The sequence below is a fragment of the Canis lupus genome, chromosome 25, assembly GCF_003254725.2.
Source record: "Canis lupus dingo isolate Sandy chromosome 25, ASM325472v2, whole genome shotgun sequence".
NCBI lineage: Eukaryota > Metazoa > Chordata > Mammalia > Carnivora > Canidae > Canis > Canis lupus.
Genome location: NC_064267.1, coordinates 30,205,760 through 30,222,804, shown reverse-complemented (window position 1 = coordinate 30,222,804; position 17,045 = coordinate 30,205,760). Strand labels below are relative to the sequence as shown.

General features: G+C 42.7%; 1 protein-coding gene across 3 annotated transcripts in view; it reads left to right on the top strand.

Moving 5' to 3' along the window:
* Nucleotides 1-17,045, top strand: part of PTK2B (protein tyrosine kinase 2 beta) — a 126,553-nt gene that overhangs the window by 78,996 nt on the left and 30,512 nt on the right. For all 3 annotated transcript variants that reach the window (XM_025463020.3, XM_025463018.3, XM_025463019.3), the window contains exons 3-5: nucleotides 13,157-13,335; nucleotides 13,878-13,965; nucleotides 15,172-15,251. In XM_025463020.3, the coding sequence (XP_025318805.1) occupies nucleotides 13,157-13,335; nucleotides 13,878-13,965; nucleotides 15,172-15,251 (347 nt within the window). The remainder of the gene's footprint in view (nucleotides 1-13,156; nucleotides 13,336-13,877; nucleotides 13,966-15,171; nucleotides 15,252-17,045) is intronic.

The window sequence follows — 17,045 nt, the reverse complement described above, 5'->3', positions numbered from 1 at the left end:
CATTTTATCTGCATTATTTCTTCTCAGCCAACTTCTTCATGGCCATGACCTGACATCCTACAAGGCTCATTTATCACACTTCAGCCTCCTGCTGCTGCTAATACTGGCTTCAGCTTGGAAACAGTATCAGATCCCTTTTCCAGAATTGACTTTCCTCAATCACCTGTGCTCCTTATTCAGAGCTCAATGGCTCTTGGAATCCTGGCAACCATGGCTTGCTTCTCTTCCCTTAGCCACTATCATGGGAGTGGGTCTCTGAAGATGTCAGGTTCCACTCAGGCAGAGAGAGTCTGAGGAGCCTCTGGCCGAGGCCCCCTTGTACTCCACTTCAGGCTCTCAAATTTATATCTCAGTTACAGATTTCTTGAATTAATTAATCCAGAAATGGCTTGTCCCTTCTGATCCCATGCCTCTCCCTTCTCCTTTGCCTGCCCATCACGATAATGATCACCATCTATTGAGACCTACTCTGTGCCAACCACTGTGCTAAGCTCTTTGTGTATCTGTAATCCACATAAGCTGACCAGCTTGCTTTTTCCTTGAGGCCAGTCTCAGTACTGTGTCATATCCCAAATAGTATCAGTCTATCATCTAAAAAGAATTAATTGAAAATCAATTTAAAATGTTATTCTCTTTAGGAGGAAAATATCATTGGGGTTGCACTTTCAAGATAGCAAAATTTCTTAAAATTCTCATAATTATTTCTTAATAACTATTTGGGTTGGCTGCTGTCCAGAAACATCTTCGCTTTCATTTTCAAATTCCTAAATTCGGGCCCATGCAATCTCTTCTCTTTCTCCCCTCTATGGTTCTTTTCTAAATCTATTCTTTTTCTTTCTTCAGTCATTCTTTGTTTCTTTCATTGTAAGTCAAATCCAACTGGATTGAGACCTCTCCACTTTTACCCTCCCCATCACTAAGTTAATGGTCCAGAGGTGCAAGAGTTGGATGGTGCACAGAAACCCCTTAGAAGATAAAAGAGGGGACAGTTAACATCCTTATAATTTAATATCTGCTCTTTTTATTTACAACACATGCTATTTGATCTAATCCTGCCCAAAAATCCACAATGGAAGGGGTATTTTCCCATTTTAAAGATAAAGAAACAAGGTTAGGTGACCTGGCCAAGACCACACAGCCATGGCCAGATCCAGTAGATGCCAAAGCCTGTGATGGTGTTGATCACAGCACTCCTGATCTCTTGAATATTTTTGACCATGGTATACTGTCCTTTTACCCCCAAGTTGTTATCCAGAGAAGCTGGCTCCTACTCATTTACTCATCAATTCTTTCTTCAAATATCTGTGCCGAGCACTGGGCTCCAAGTAGGGGATGATATTGCATGTCAGATTTGGCTTCTGACCTTGACTTGAAAGGCTGGAAAGGCCAACATGGACAAATGTCTTAGTTATAACTAGTAAATGTCTGTGTCAGTGTCTTAGGACTGCCATAACAAAGTACCACAAGTGTGGTAACTTAAAACATCATTGTTTCACAGTTTCAGAGGCTAGAAGTCCAAGATCAAGGTGTCGGCAAAGCCATGTTCCCTCTGAAATTTGTAGGAGAAAGATTCTTCATTGCCTCTTTTTAGTTTCTAGTGGTTTGCTGGCCCTATTTTGGCATTCCTTGGCCCATAGATATATCACCCAAATCCTCCACCTTCGTGTGGCACCTTCTTCCTGTGTGCATGCCTCCCTCTATGTTCAAATTTCCCCTTCTTATAGGGACACCAGTCATATAGGATTAGGATCCATCCTAATGACCTCACTTTAACTTAATTCGTCTGTAGAGACCCTATTTCCAAATAAGGTCACATTCTAAGGGACTAGAGGTTAGGATTTCAACATATCTTTTGGGGGACACACAATTCAACCCAAAACAGTACCTTACTAAATGTGTGTGCACAATTCTTTGGGGACCCAAGACAGGAAACAAACCCTATCAATGCAAGTCAGGGAAGACCTCACAGTGCTGACTGGCCCCAAAAGCTCACCAGGAGGAGAGCACAGAGAGAGGGGTGCCAGTGTCCTCCGGGTAGGAAGAGTATGCTGTGCTTGGAGAGGGAGGCCGGAACTGACAGCATACCACGGGTGAGAGTGGGAGATGAAACTTTCATGCCTCAAGCTAAAGAGTTTGCATCCTATCCTAGCACACAGCAAATGAGAGCCAATATGGTTTTCAACAAAAGTCATCCATTTAAGTTTGCCCTCAATCTCAAAGTGGAGCTTTTATAAATAGAATTTAAGCAGGATGTTTTTTTCAAACTACGGCTTTAATTTATTAAAACTGTAAATTCAGTCATCTAAAAAGAGGAGGGTTGTGCCTTCCTTAGGAGTGCCTTGGGTGGCTCAGTCAATTAAGCATCTCGCTTTGGCACAGCTCATGATTTCAGGGTCCTGGGATCGAGCCCCCTGTTGGGCTCCCTGTTCATTGAGGAGTCTGCTTCTCCCTTTCCCTCTGCCCCTCCCCCCCACTCATATGCTCGCTCTCTCTCTCTCAAATAAATAAATAAAATCTTAAAAAAAAAAAAAAAAAAGAGGAACATTATGCCTTCCTTAGGAACAGAGTAAGAAGAATGAGTGAGATCAAGCCAGAAAAGCCATTTGAAGGCCAGTGCCCCAGGTGGGGTCCCACGAAGCAGATGCTGCACTGTGGGGTTGCACTCAGGAGGCACGTCAGGGGGTACTCTTATAAAACCCCCCTGGGGGTAGTGACCAAAACTGGATTGGGCAGAGAGAGAGGGTGGGCTGTGATATGGCCACACCACGGGGAGCTCCAGGGTTCCGATGAAAAAACAGGGCCTTTAAGTCCCCGGATACAGGCTGCCCCCAGTAAGGGCTGTGACCCTAGACAAGCCGTGGGCAATTCTAATGGGGGCGGAGGGAGAGGGGGTGGCAGGCTGTCAACTCAGTTGTTTCTAAAAACCCAGCCACTAGCATGAAGATATTTAATAAGTTCAAACAACAACAACAACAACAACAACAAAATTAGGTGTTTTGTTTAAAAAAAATAAGTGAACCTGAGAAAATCATGAGACTACTAAAGAAGTGATAAAATCGTGACTGAGATATAAAAATAGACCTTTAGATCAAAGGGACAGAAAAAGACACAAGAAGCAGCCCAACACATATAACGACTAATGTTAGACACCCTTGTGAAAACAAGTTAACTTTAAGCCATATCTCACGCTGTATACAAAAATCTATCTCAGATGGGGGAAAAAAATGTGACTGAGTACCAATAAAGCAGAGAGAAAGTGGCCTGAGCACTTAATTGCTTGGGTGACCTTTCTCTTTGGGGAAATAAATGATCCTGGGCGCAGGACAAGCATTCATTCCTGTCCCTTCTTTGTTTCTGACTTAGGAGAGGAAATGCCAGAGACAGAGAGGCAGAGGTGGTTTGGGGTCTTCATGCTCTTTGATAAAGCAAATAGTCAGTGTTAGGCAAGTCTGAAGAAACGCCACAGAAATCCCACTGCATGCAAGAAGGTGTGAGCCAGGGGCAGTCTGAGAGCTTGTTTTTCAGTAACCCCCAAATGGGCAGAGGTAACGGTTTCCCTATAGCAAAAAATAAAATAAAATAAAAAATACATCCAGGGCTCTTCTAAATAACAAGTGATAAAATTAGGACAGCTTTTTTTTTTTTTCTGTATTACATTTGGCAATTTAGTGACTAGATAAATATCTTAAACTGTTGTTCCTAAAAAGTGATTTAGTAATAGAGAAAGAAGTACTAAAAAAAAAAAAAAAGAGAAAGAAGTACTGAGTCATTAATGACCATTTATGAGCCATGGGCCGAGGGCTGGTTTGGCTGCTCTCACCATTTGCTTGAGAAGTTGTGTGACTAGCAGAGGAGAGGCAGTCAAGTGAGGGGGGCAGGGCTGATATAAGAGCTCTCATCTTCAAGTTCCTCTTCCTTTAAACTGATTTAAAGAATCGCCCCCACTCTGGGCCCCCTCAAGTCAAGCCACTTTCTTCCTCCTACCCTAAATAGAAGTTCCTTGGTGTGGGGGGTTGCTCTCTGTGTAGGTACTGGGGCTCCCCACAGCGCTTTGTGAAATGAGTGCATCATAGGGAGTTGCTGATGGTTTGAGGGAAGGAAGTGTTCTGTGCCTTCATACAACAAGGGTAGTGAACAGCAAGGAGACTGGCTCCAGGAGCTTGTCATCCTACTAAAGTGTGGGTCACAACCTGGTTTGTGTGGGTCACAACCTGGTTTGTGTGACTCCAAAGTGCTCTGTGTCACCCTTGGTGGGCAGCCTTGTTTCTCCCCACCTGAGCCTGAAGGATTTGCACACCTTGCAGTGCAGTTCCTGACATATTGCAATTCTGGAGCTAGCACAGACATTGCAGGTTGAGAGCAAAGTCCCCCACCAGCCCCTCCTCCAAACCCAGTCACAAGCTCCAGGCTTCCCAGACCAACTGGCTACCAATTTGGGGGGTCCTACTACTCACCTCCGAAAGTTCATTAATTTGCTAGAATGACTCGCAGAGCTCAGGAAAGTGCTATACCACTGATTACAATTATATTGTAAAAGATGCAAATCAGGACCAGCTAAATGAAGAGATACTTGGGATGGAGTGCAAGAGGGCCCCAAACATGAAGTTTCTTCATTCTTAGGACACATCACCCTCTGGGCATGTCAATGTGCATCACAAACTAGGAAGCTCACCTGAACCGGTGCTTTTATTGAGGTTTCGTTGTGTAGGCATGATTGATCAGTTGATGGATTGATTGGTTGAACCATTGGTGATGTAATTTGACTTCCCAGCTCTCTGCCTGTACCTGAAAGATAGGCTGCTGATATCATGTGGCTCCAAGTTCCCAGCCTCTGATCACATGGTTGGTCCTTCCAGCAAAGTGGACCCCCATCCTGAGACTTTAGAGTCCCACCATGACTCACCTTGTTAGCATAAACTCAGGTATGATCCATGAGCCTCACCATGAACAACAAAGTCACTAACACTTAGGAAATCCCAAGGATTCAGAGGCTCCCACCCAGAAACAAGGACAAAGACCAGCCAAATTCTTTACTATATAGCATACTTTCATTAGCAACCAGTGAGGTGATAGTGGTGGTAGATGGAGGTGCCTATCTCCAGGAGCTTCAGGTTTGCTTCTCTGGGAAGAATGCTGCTCCCATAGGAACCTGCCAGCACCAGGCAGTCTCCCAAATCACGCACTTTACGTTTAGAAAACACCCAACTTCTTCCTTACTGCAAGATGGAATCTCTCTTCCCTATGAAAATCTGTCGGACAGAGTCTCAAATGAATTTCTATCCCAAGGACCTAAAATTACCCCCACCATCCTTACAACAGAAATTGGGTGCTTTTTAGAAAGAAACCTAGGAAAATGTCCCCTCAAGCTGTACCCTAGAGAGTTTCCTCCACCACAGAGCAAAGAGTGGGATTCAGTCCCACCTCTCTCAGAGACTCAGAGTGGAAGAGAAGAGGCCAGGCCTTGTCTGGCCTGATAGAAATCTTACTCATTCATTTGATATGGTACCTTTACTTCTCATGTGCCTGGGCATCTCCCTCACCAGAACCTCTCTATTTATTTTGAAATTATTTCAAACTTATAAAAATGTTGAAAGAACAGTACAAAGAATTCCCAAAGTGCCTCCACTCCGATTCCCCAGTAGTTGTGTAGCCAGCGCTCAGAGGTGCAAGAGCACCTGGTCCCGCAGACCCCACACAGACCAAGCTTGGCCACTCACCTCCACAAAATTCAAAGACAGAGAAACAAGTGGTGGTGAAACAAGAAGGGGATTTATTTCAGTGAGGCCAACACTGGGAGACAATAGACTAGTGTCTCAAAGACTGCCTCCAAAGTGCTGAAAATACTTCCAGGTTGATGTAAGGAAAATGTGGGGCAAGGTCAGCAGGTAAGGTCAGATAAATCACTGTCTTGGGGTCAGCTCAGGGCAGGTCCTATTGGTTGAGGGGGTAGTTTCCATTCCCATCACAGGATGCTTTGCCCATAGGGTCTTTTGCCTGAGTTAAGAGATAAGCTGGGGGGGGAGGGGAGAGAAGGAGGGGAGAGATCAGCTAGAAAAAAGGACTTAATTAGAGTATTTGAGGCTAAAAAGAAGATAGTGAAGTCCTCTTTCAGTTCAGATCTATCAATGCCATATTTAGTAGCTCTGTCTCTGTACACATGCTCGCACACACGTCCATTGTCGTTATTCTTTTTCTGATTTATTTGAAAGTAAGTTGCAGCAATACCACCCCATCAAGCAAAATACTCCAGTGTTTTTTGGGGGTTTTTTTTGTTTGTTTGTTTGTTTTTTGGGTTTTTTTTTTCTTAAATACTACAGTGTTTATTCCCTCACAAAGACACTCTCCTACAGACCTAGCCTGCAGCCATCAAAGGAGAAAGCCCAAACTGCTATAACACTATCTCGGAACTGGAATATCCATTCCGATTTTACCAACTGTCCTTCCAGTGTCTGTTTTTTCTATCTGGCCCAGGAGCACACATTCCATTGAGTCACCATGTCTCTGTGGTCTCCTCCAGTGTAGAAGAGTTCCTCAGTCTGAAAGGCTGCAGGCCTTTTCAAGGAGATGGTGAAAAGGGAACCCTCTTACACTGTTTGTGGGAAAGCAAACTGGTACAGCCACTCTGGAAAAAACAGTGCAGAGCTTCCCCAAAAAGTTAAAAATAGAGCTACCCTATGATCCAGCAATTCCACTTCTGGGTATTTATCAGAAGAAAATGAAAACACTAATTCAAAGAGATATATTCATCCTTGTGTTCATGGCAGCGTTGTTTACAATAGCCAAGTTATGGAAGCAATCCAAGTGTCCATCCACAGATGAATGGATAAAGAAGATGTGGTATATACACAGTGGAGTATCACTCAGCCATAAAAAATGGAATATTATCATTTGCAATGATGTGGATGGAGCTAGAGAGTATTATAGTAAGTGAAATAAGTCAGACAAAGACAAATACTGTACGGTTTTGCTCTTATGTACAATCTAACAAATGAACAGAAAAATAAAACACAACAAAAAGCCAAGCTTATAGATACGGAGAACAGATAGATGATTGCCAGAGGGGAGATGTGGTAGGGAGTGGGCAAAATGGCCAAAGGGGATCAAAAGGTACAAACTTCCATTTATAAAATAAATAAGCCATAGGATGTAAGGTACAGCATGGTGACTATAGTCATAATACAATGTTGTATATTTGAAAGTCACTACGAGATTAAATCTTAAAAGTTCTCGTCACAAGAAAAAAATGTTTGATGATGTGCAGTGATGTATGGTAACTAGACTTATTGTAGTGATCATTTCTCAGTGTAAACAAACACTGAATCATGTTATATCCTGAAACTAATATAATGCTATGTTAATTATACCTTAATTTTTTAAAAAAGGTAACAGTTACCAAAAAAAATAAAAAGAAGAATACAGACCTTTTATTCTATAGGTCTCTGGAGAGATTCCTCACCCTGGGTTGTATCACTAGACTTGGCCAAGAACTCTTGGCAAGAATATTTCGGAAATAATGCTGTGCTCTGCTTGGTGCATCAAGGTGGGAGGCATGGCTTTGTTTACCTGTTCCATGACTGATGATGTTAATTAACCTTGATGACCTGATCATTTATACACACATATGTATATCATATATACACACACACACAGACATATATATGACTAGAATCTGAGGGAAGATATGCTGAGACTATGTCAATATCCTATTCATCATCAGATCTCCACCCTCCAGCTTTATCATCCATTGATGAATCACGCCTGAACCAACCAACACTGAGTTTGTTGCCAAATTTTGGTTTCCCGTTTCCATTCTTTCTTCTACTACATTTACTAGTTGGCATTCTACCGTAACGAAGAATATTCCTTTCTGTCTCATTTGTTTATTTGTCTATCTCAGATTCTGTTTTATTCAACGGGATGTAATCCATTATATATGTAATGTAATCCATTATGTGTGTGTGTGTTATTTTTAATTTTTTTAATTTTTTTACTACTTTTTAGATTTAAATTCAGTTAATTAACAAATAGAGTGTTACTAGTTTCAGAGGTAGATTTTAGTGATTCATCAGTCTTATATAACATCTAGTGCTCATTATATCAAGTGCCTTCCTTAATGTCCATCACCTAGTTATCCCATCTTCCCACCACCCTCCCCTCCAGCAACCCTCAGTTTGTTCCCTATGTATTTCTATCACTATATATTTTTATACTTAAGTGTCCCAGATCTGTCTTATGCCAGCCCCTTTAGGCTAATACTGTTTCTTTGTTATATATCCCAACATTCTCTGAATACTTCCCTTTTTTCTAGGACAAAAAGATATTCTTGTACTTTCTTTGCCCCAGCCCTGGAATCAGCCATTTGTCTAAGGATCCCTGGATTTATTTATTTATTTATTTATTTATTTATTTATTTATTTATGAGAAAGAGAGAGAGAGAGAGAAAGCACGCAGAGGGATGGAGCATGCTCCCTACTGAGCATGGAACCCAAAAGTGTGGCTTTATCTCACCAACCCTGAGATCATGACCTGAGCCAAGATTAAGAGTCAGATGTTTAACCAACTGAGCCAGCCAGGAGCACACCCCCTCACCTGCCCCTCCCGCCACCCTGTCCCAGTCCTTTTAGTGGAGAAAGGTATTTGGAAACTAAGACCCAGTGTTTGGTATACAATGACCATCTGGATGCCATTGACCTCAGGCTCTTTCAGTACACATAGGGCTCTCAGTGGCACATGCTCACAACTCCTGTGTGCTCCTGGGCTCCCACGCCTTCTCCCTCTTCAGCCCTGTAAAACCTTGAGTACTCACCAATACTTCCAATTCTAATCCCTCACCTAAGGATCCACTCGAGCTTTCTCCTCTCCATATTTTGAGTATGTTCTCCATCATCAAGAAGCTCATTTCCCATTATCTTTAATATATTTACTCTTTTGCTGGATCCCCCTGTAGGTAAACTTTGTCTTCACCTCTCTAGCATCTCTGCTCCTGGCCCCACCTCCTCCTTTGCTCTGTTCCTGGCTTTGCAGCCACTGCCAATCCCTCAGCCTCCCACCTTTGGCCTTGGCCATACCACATACTCCAAGAGGAGGGAAAAGTAAAAGAGACAAAAAGGTAGAAGAGGACAGCAGGGTTTGTTTGTTTGTTTGTTTTTCCAAAGCTTTCTTTGTTTTTACAAAAGCACAAAAATTTCCACTGGAGCTCTAAAGGTAGCTCTCTGCCTCCTAACCCTCTTCTATTTGCAGAAAATATGGGTTTATTCATTTATTTTATTTTTTTTATTCATTTGTTTGATGTTATTCATTTTTTCACCATTTTATACAGAGATTTCAAAAATAGTGGAATCCCTTAGCTGGACTGATCTTCCTCCAGATAACAATGATAAAATCTGGACAAAATAACAAGGAAATGATCTTGAAAGCCTGGGACAGTAATCATAACCAGCAGAAACTAGAGGGAAATCTGCTCTTGAGAGCAGAACTGTAAGGAATGAGATTTGCAAATTTCTGGCGTTTTGCCTGAGGGCGCTTTCCAATCTGAGAGGGGTGGGAAGGGCAGAAAGCTGCAGCCTCACTTGGCTTGAGGCATCAAAGGATAGAATTTAGGGTTGATTGAGCAGCCAAAATATTGAGGAAAATCCTGGAGAAGAGGGACCCCCCCCATGGAGTGAACCCCAAAATAGAAAATTAGTTTTAATTTTTTTTAATTTTCAGAAGCATCAAAATACATAAGCTATTTAGGAGTAAAGTTACAAAAGATTGCAAAACTACATACTGAAAAAATGCAAAACACTGCTGAGAAAAATTAAAGAAGAGTAAAATTAAGTGGAGATATATATTTGCAGATTAGAAGACTCCAAGCTACTAAGATGTCATGCTACCCCCCACTAAGCTATTGATTTCACACAATCTCAGTCATGATTCAGCAGGCATTTTATTTATTTTTTTAAGATTTTATTTACTTATTCATGAGAGACACACAGAGAGAGAGAGAACCAGACAGAGAAGCAAGCTCCGTGCAAGGAGCCCGATGTGGGATTCGATCCCAGGACTCCAGGATCATGCCCTGGGCAGAAGGCAGGCGTTTAACCCCTGAGCCACCCAGGAATCCCCTCAGCAGGCATTTTAAATAGAAAGTGACAAGTGATTCAAAAATGTATATGGAAATGCAGAGACCTAGAATAACACAATAATCTTGGAGAGGAGATGGTAAAAGGTTTATACTATTTGACATCAAGATCTCCTCTAAAGCTACAATAATGCAGACAGTATGGTACTGACAGAGTATAAACAAAGATCAATAGATCTGAAGTGAGAGTCTAGGACTAAATCTAAACTTACTAGCCAGTTGATTTTGACAAAGGCAGCAAAACGATTCAATTGGAAAATGAAATTCAACAACCACTGCTGAACAACCATAGATCTTTATGAGAAAGAAAAAGAATAAATGTTGACCCCTACCTCACACCATACAGAAAAATTAATTCAAGATGGTTCACAGACCTAAAAGAAAAGTTAAAACTATAAAGTTTATAAAAGAAAATAGGAAAATATCTTCATGATATGGAGGCGGGCAAAGGTTTCTTAGACACAATGCAGAAAGCACTGACCATAAAAAAAAATTTTGATAAGTAAGGCTTTACCAAAAGAAACTGACAAGGAACTCACTAATAGGCACAGTGCAGACCTGGAGAAAATATTTTTAAAACACATAGAAAGTACTTTTATCTAGAATGTATAAGGATCACCTACAGCCCAATAATAAAAAGACAGCACAGAAAAATGGACAAAGGAGTGGAACAAATACTTCACAAAGGAAGATACATGAATGGCCAGATGAAAACATGCTCAATATCATTAGTCATCAGAGAGATGCAAATTAAAAGCACAATTAGATACTATACATAACCCTTAAAAAGACATAATACCAAATGTTGGTATGGATGTAGCATAATGGACATCTCATATATCACAGTGGAAATGTACAATGGAATGGTCTTAGCAGTTTCTTATAAAGTTAAACATACATCTACCTTTGACACAATAATTTCCACTCCTAGATATTTGTCCAAAGGAAATGACAACATTTGTACACAAGAAGACCTGTCCATTAATGTTCATAGTACTTTTATTCACAGTAGCAAAAAATAAGAATTAACCCGGGTATCTAGAAACAGGGGAATGAATTATATATACTAAATGTTTCCATTTATATGAAGTTCTAGAACAGGCAAAACTAGGCAAAAATGGGATGAAAACCTAGTTGCCTGGAGTTGGGGTGGGCATGGACATTAGGGTTGACTGAGGAGGAGTATAAGGAAACTTTCTGGCTATCTTGAAAAGTTCTGTATCTTAATTATTGGCATGCAGATTACACACAAACTGTATAGCTAAAATGTCTGCATCTTAATGTCTATAAGTTTTACCTTAAAAGAACTGTAAAAAATGGTAATAATTGAATTGCGGTTGTGGGGGGGGGTGTTGTCAGTGGTAGAATGAATGAAGCAAGAATGGTTGAGTGTTCATAATTGTTGAATATGGGTGATGTGTACATCGGGATTTATTATACTCTTTCCTTTGACTTCAGTGTACTTCATTCATATTTAAAATTTTCAGTAATTACAGGGATTCTAGTCCTGGAGAAATTAGACATAAGCCAGTAAGTTTCATTTGGGGCAGGGAAGTCTCTCCATTTAAAAACATCAGAGGCTGGGACTCCAGGTGGAGCTCAGAAGTGACAAGGGTATTTTGGATAATATAATCATATGAGTGGACAGAGCAGTACAGAGGGTCGGGGCAGGAGAAATGGGTGGAAATAATGACAAAATGGTCAGCTTCACAACCATGAAGCTCTCCCTCTTGTCTGTGTCTGTCTTGCTGTTGGTCCCATTGGTCACAGCCTTCTTCCCCATCCCAAGACCACAGTTCTGATCCCTGCACTGATTTGTTACAACGGTTAATGTGTGCTTTCTGTGCCTCAGTTTCCCCATCTGTCTCACAGACCAAGAGTTGACTGCTCTGATGGACATTTGTTTCCCTAAGGGAGAAGGGACTTTTTAGGGTTAGTGTCTTTTAGTTTTACTGCTGCATGGAGTTGAAGAGGGCTGGCAGGAGGCAGAGCTGGATCAATGCATGTGGGTTGCCCAGCCAGCCCAGTAATTTGGTATTCCTTTAAAACAGTACCATTTAAGTATGAGTTTAACATTTTATTAGTGAAAATAAGAAGAGTTTAAAAAATTTGCCTTTGATGGTACTTTCTGCTCCATTGGGAGTGGGCTCAATTCACCAGTCATGTGTGTAACCATCTAAGAAACCTGAATTAAACTGAAACTGATGTGATTTCAGAACTAGGCGGGACCTTATGGATGGATTTCCAGGCAGCTGCCCAGTGGACCTCTTCTTGACCCAGCTCTGGCTCAAGGCCAGGAAACTATGGCGTCAGGCTCTGGGCAGGCCGACTTCTGATCAACAAGAAAGCAGGAATTGGAGGGTTCTTAATTTCTCGTTAACACTTAATTTCCTGTGGCCATGCTTCTTATGTGGAAACTGCACCACTTAATTCCATTAATGTGAATCTCATCCTTCTGCCTTGCCTAGCTACAGCACCCCGCAAAGCAGCTTGGCCTAGTAGAAATCCTCAGAGTCCACTGGCCCCAGGTTTAAAACCCCAGCTTACTTCCATAAGCTGTGTAACCTACATTAGTCTGGTCATCAGAGCCAAAAGGGGGTGTAACACCTACTTCCCTGTGTTGTATGGATCCATGAAATAATGTATGCAAGATGCCTGGAGTGCCTACTACAGACCCTTGGTAATGCTGGTTAAATTGGAAACCATTCAGAGGGTGTTTTTACATGGCCAATGCTCCATAATTATTAATCAGTTTAGTTGGGGTGGGCTGCAGAAGACTCTGCTCTTTGCCTTGCTGCATTTGCTCCTACTCTCTCCTCTCACAGTTTCTCGGTCTCATTTTACCAAATTATTCATTCATCAAATCCAGCCCACTGTGCACTAAGCCTTGCGCTAAGTGCTAGAGAACCAGAGATAAATGAAAGGTTAAGATGGAACCCTACCCTAGAGAATCATATTCCAGGGGCTGTGTGAGGACCGTGGCAGCCTAGAAGGGGGCACCCCTGAATTGTGTCTCTCTGTTCTCCTCCCCAGGAGGTCATTGCCTCCATCCTGCTGAGCGGACGGATCGGGCCCAACATCCAGCTGGCTGAGTGCTATGGGCTGAGGCTGAAGCACATGAAGTCGGATGAGATCCATTGGTTGCACCCGCAGATGACAGTGGGTGAGGTGCAGGACAAGTACGAGTGTCTGCATGTGGAAGCCGAGTGGAGGTAGGAGAAGAGCCCTGGGCTCTTGAATGGGGGGAGATGAGTATGGAGTGGGGAGGCCCTAGGAAGTCCATCTTTGGAGCACTTCCCAACCCCTGAGAATCTTCTAGAAAATCTGAGTGGCATTTAGGCTTAGTCTTCTTACAGCATCCAATGCATGTATTGGCCAAGGCCTAACATGGGCTCACAGCGCACCCCCTTCCCTGGGCAGATATCAGGAACATCCCTAGACAGGATGTTCTTGGTGTTATGGAGAAGGAGGAAGAGTAGGGCAGGGAGGATAGAGAAGCCAAGTCAAGGGCTCATCTGCAAACCTAAGGAAAGCAATTGCCACGATAAAGGAAGAGTTGGAGAGTCAGGACTAGTGTTGCCTACTACCTGCTGGCCACCCCTCTGTCCTCCACGGTCCTCCACAGTCCTCCACCTGACCACAGACGAGGGAAAGAGGAAGCAGGTCCTGAATGGGTGCCCATGGGCCTCATGGGCAGACCCTTACATGACCAGCTTCCCTGTGTCAACCAGAGAATCTGAACTTCCTATCCCAGGTATGATCTTCAAATCCGCTACTTGCCAGAGGACTTCATGGAAAGCCTAAAAGAAGACAGGACAACGCTACTGTATTTTTACCAACAGGTAGAAGTATTTTATCTTCTTGTCCCCAGGGTTTTATTACTCATCCTCTCCTGAGGAGATAGAAAGACAGAGCCCAGATTTTGGAGGTCCCAGTCTAGGAAACTTCTCTTTGGGGACACACATGCCTTGGTCCCTTGGTCAGGGGTTCCAACCCTGGTTCTCTCATGGCTAATTGAGTGCTGGCTCACCCCGCCCAAATGCACAGGTCCTTTTGGACTTTGCTGGTGGCTCTTTACTGCCCAGGAGACCTGGTGGTGAGCAGATAGAGCAGGTCCAAAGAGGAGTGGTAGTCTTAGCAAACAGACTCTGACACACCTGGCTCCTAGCCCAGCTCTGCCACCTACTAACCCCATATCCTCCTAGGCTTAATTTACCTGCCTGAAGCTGTTTCCTGTTTCAAAAGATGGAGATGATAATAATAACGTTTACTTTATAGGGTTGTTATGAGGACCAAATGGTATCATTAGCTGGGTGCTGGTGAACCTCCTCTCCGAAGAAAAGAATCTCTGATTTATAGCACGTGCCAATTTCCATGGTGTAAATATTTCCCTACTATGGCATTTTTTAAGCTACCAGTATGATATCATATGGCTTGCAAAACTACAGAAAATTTAATAACTGGCTTTCATGAGCTGTTTGGAGCTGCTGTCACCTGCCACCGGCTGTACTGCCGTTAGCATGCCTAGCACAGGACATGGCACCGTGAGTGCTGAGGACACGTGAGTCTGCTGCCACTATCATCTGTCTGGTCTCTGCTCCCTCCTGGTTTGCTGGACACAAAGCCAGACTTTGATTGTAGAATGGATGACATCTGCCACTACTTACGAACAAGACTGAATAAACGATTGGCTCATCCCCAAATTCCAGTTTCTTTATCTCTAAAGTGAAGAGTGGAGAGGATAATCTGAGCTCTAGCCTCATAAAGCCATGAGAGAATGTGTCTGAAAGTGCCTCCAAAAACCTGAAGGCCTTGGCTTGTGGAGGCATGATTCTAGAGGACTCTAGAAGGAGGCAGAGGCAGAGCAGAGGGGAGTCTCCCTCTCTGCTCTTCATCTGCTACATGTTTGTGTATGGTGGGGTATGGGAGACAGAGACAGTTCAGTGCTTCAGGATTGGGTTCAAAGCACCCCCCATCTTCCTGGGCCTCTGTTCAGGGACATAGGGAAGGAGGGCATGACTCTCAACCTTGGCCTTTCTCTCCACCAGCTACGGAATGACTACATGCAACGCTATGCCAGCAAGGTCAGCGAGGGCATGGCCCTGCAGCTAGGCTGTCTGGAGCTCAGGTATGTGGACTTGAGGCCCCTCCAGGGACTAGAGTTCTTGGCCAGCTCAGAATTGCTTCCAGGGTGGGAAACAAGAGTAAGTATGTGGGGGAGGTGGGGGGAACAATGGATGAATGATGACTAGAAGGTAAGGTGCTCACCAACTGGTCCTTAGAATAGAAAGGCCAGTCCTATCTCTGGTCAGTGTCCCCCACTGCTCTTGCCTCTAGGCTGCCTATCCTATCCACCATTCAAGTGATTCAGTAAATGTTTCTATGCCTATCCACCATTCAAGTGATTCAGTAAATGTTTCTTTGAGCCCTAGGCAAGGTCCTGGGAGATATTTGAATGTTGGGTCTTCATCCTTGTTGTTCACTGCTATGTCCTCAGCTGCAATAGGCACCGATAAAAATTCATAGAATTAGAAAGTCTTGCAGAGCTTCCCTCAAACTTCTGGGTCTGGGAGGTGACAGGTGTGTCCACGGTTGCTTATAATACAAGGCAGAATGAAACATGTGCCAAACTCACACACTTCTAGAAGCCCTTAATCCTTCCTGAAGAATCAGGAAGAGGGGATCTGAACGTCTCAGGAAGGAGGATACATCCCTTTGGGAGATGATGGGGGGAGCTGGGAGTGAAAGACAGTTCATTCCGGACTCAGGGATCAGTGGAAAGAAAAGAACAGACTGGACGGTAGTGGGAGTAAGCAAAGGAGGACCAGATTGTGGAAGACTTTGAATGACAGTCTAAGAAATAGGCCTTATTCTTGGTCGTGGAAGCATTCGGGGTGGAGGAGGGTGGCGTGGTCAAAGCTGTGCCTAGCACTTTCTCGACCAGAGTACTTTTCAGTTTCACCATTTGTCATATCCATCATTTCTTTCATCAGTAAAATGGGAATGATGATAATAGTAGTGACCCTATAGGATTATTATAAGGAACAAATGAGCTAATGTATTTAAAGTACTTATAGTGATAGGAACAGAATATTTAGTAATTATTTATTGCTTGTATTGTTTGTATGACTTTTTTTTCTTTACCCTTACATGACTTTTTTTCTTTACCTTTATTCATTATTTATTTATTTTAATAGACCTTTTTTTTAAGGATAGTTTTAAATTCAAAGCAAAATTGAGAGGAAAGTATAGAAGTTTCCCATATGCCACCTGCCCTACACTGTGCGATCTCCCCACTATCTATCAGCACTCCCACCAGCATGGTACATTTGTTACAATCAATGAACCTACATCAATACATGATTATTACCCAAAGTCCATAGTTTACATTGGGGCTTATTCTTGATGTTGTGTATTCTATGGGTTTTGATAAGGCTATGCCGTCATGTAGCCCCCATTGCAGTGTCACATAGAATAGCTTCACCACCCTAAATCCTCTCTTCCCTATCTGCTCATTACCCCTACAACCTCTGGCAACTACTCACATTTTTACTATCACCATATTTTGCCTTTTTCAGAACACCATATACTTGGAATCATACCTAATTAATTTTTTATTGATTTCTTGGAAGTCCTTTGTAAATGCCAAATACTTAATTTATATTTCCCCCTCTAAATTAAAATGTGAAGTTCTTGGGCCACATGCTAGCAGTTTTTTTTTTTAAGATTGATTTATTTATTCATGAAAGACACACACACACACACAGAGAAGCAGAGACATAGGCAGAGGGAAAAGCAGGCTCCTCACGGGGAACCTGAAGCAGGACTCGATCCCAAACCCTAGGATCATGACCTGAGCGAAGGCAGTCACTCAACCACTGAGCCACCCAGGCATTCCTTTTTTTTTTTTTTTTTAAGATTC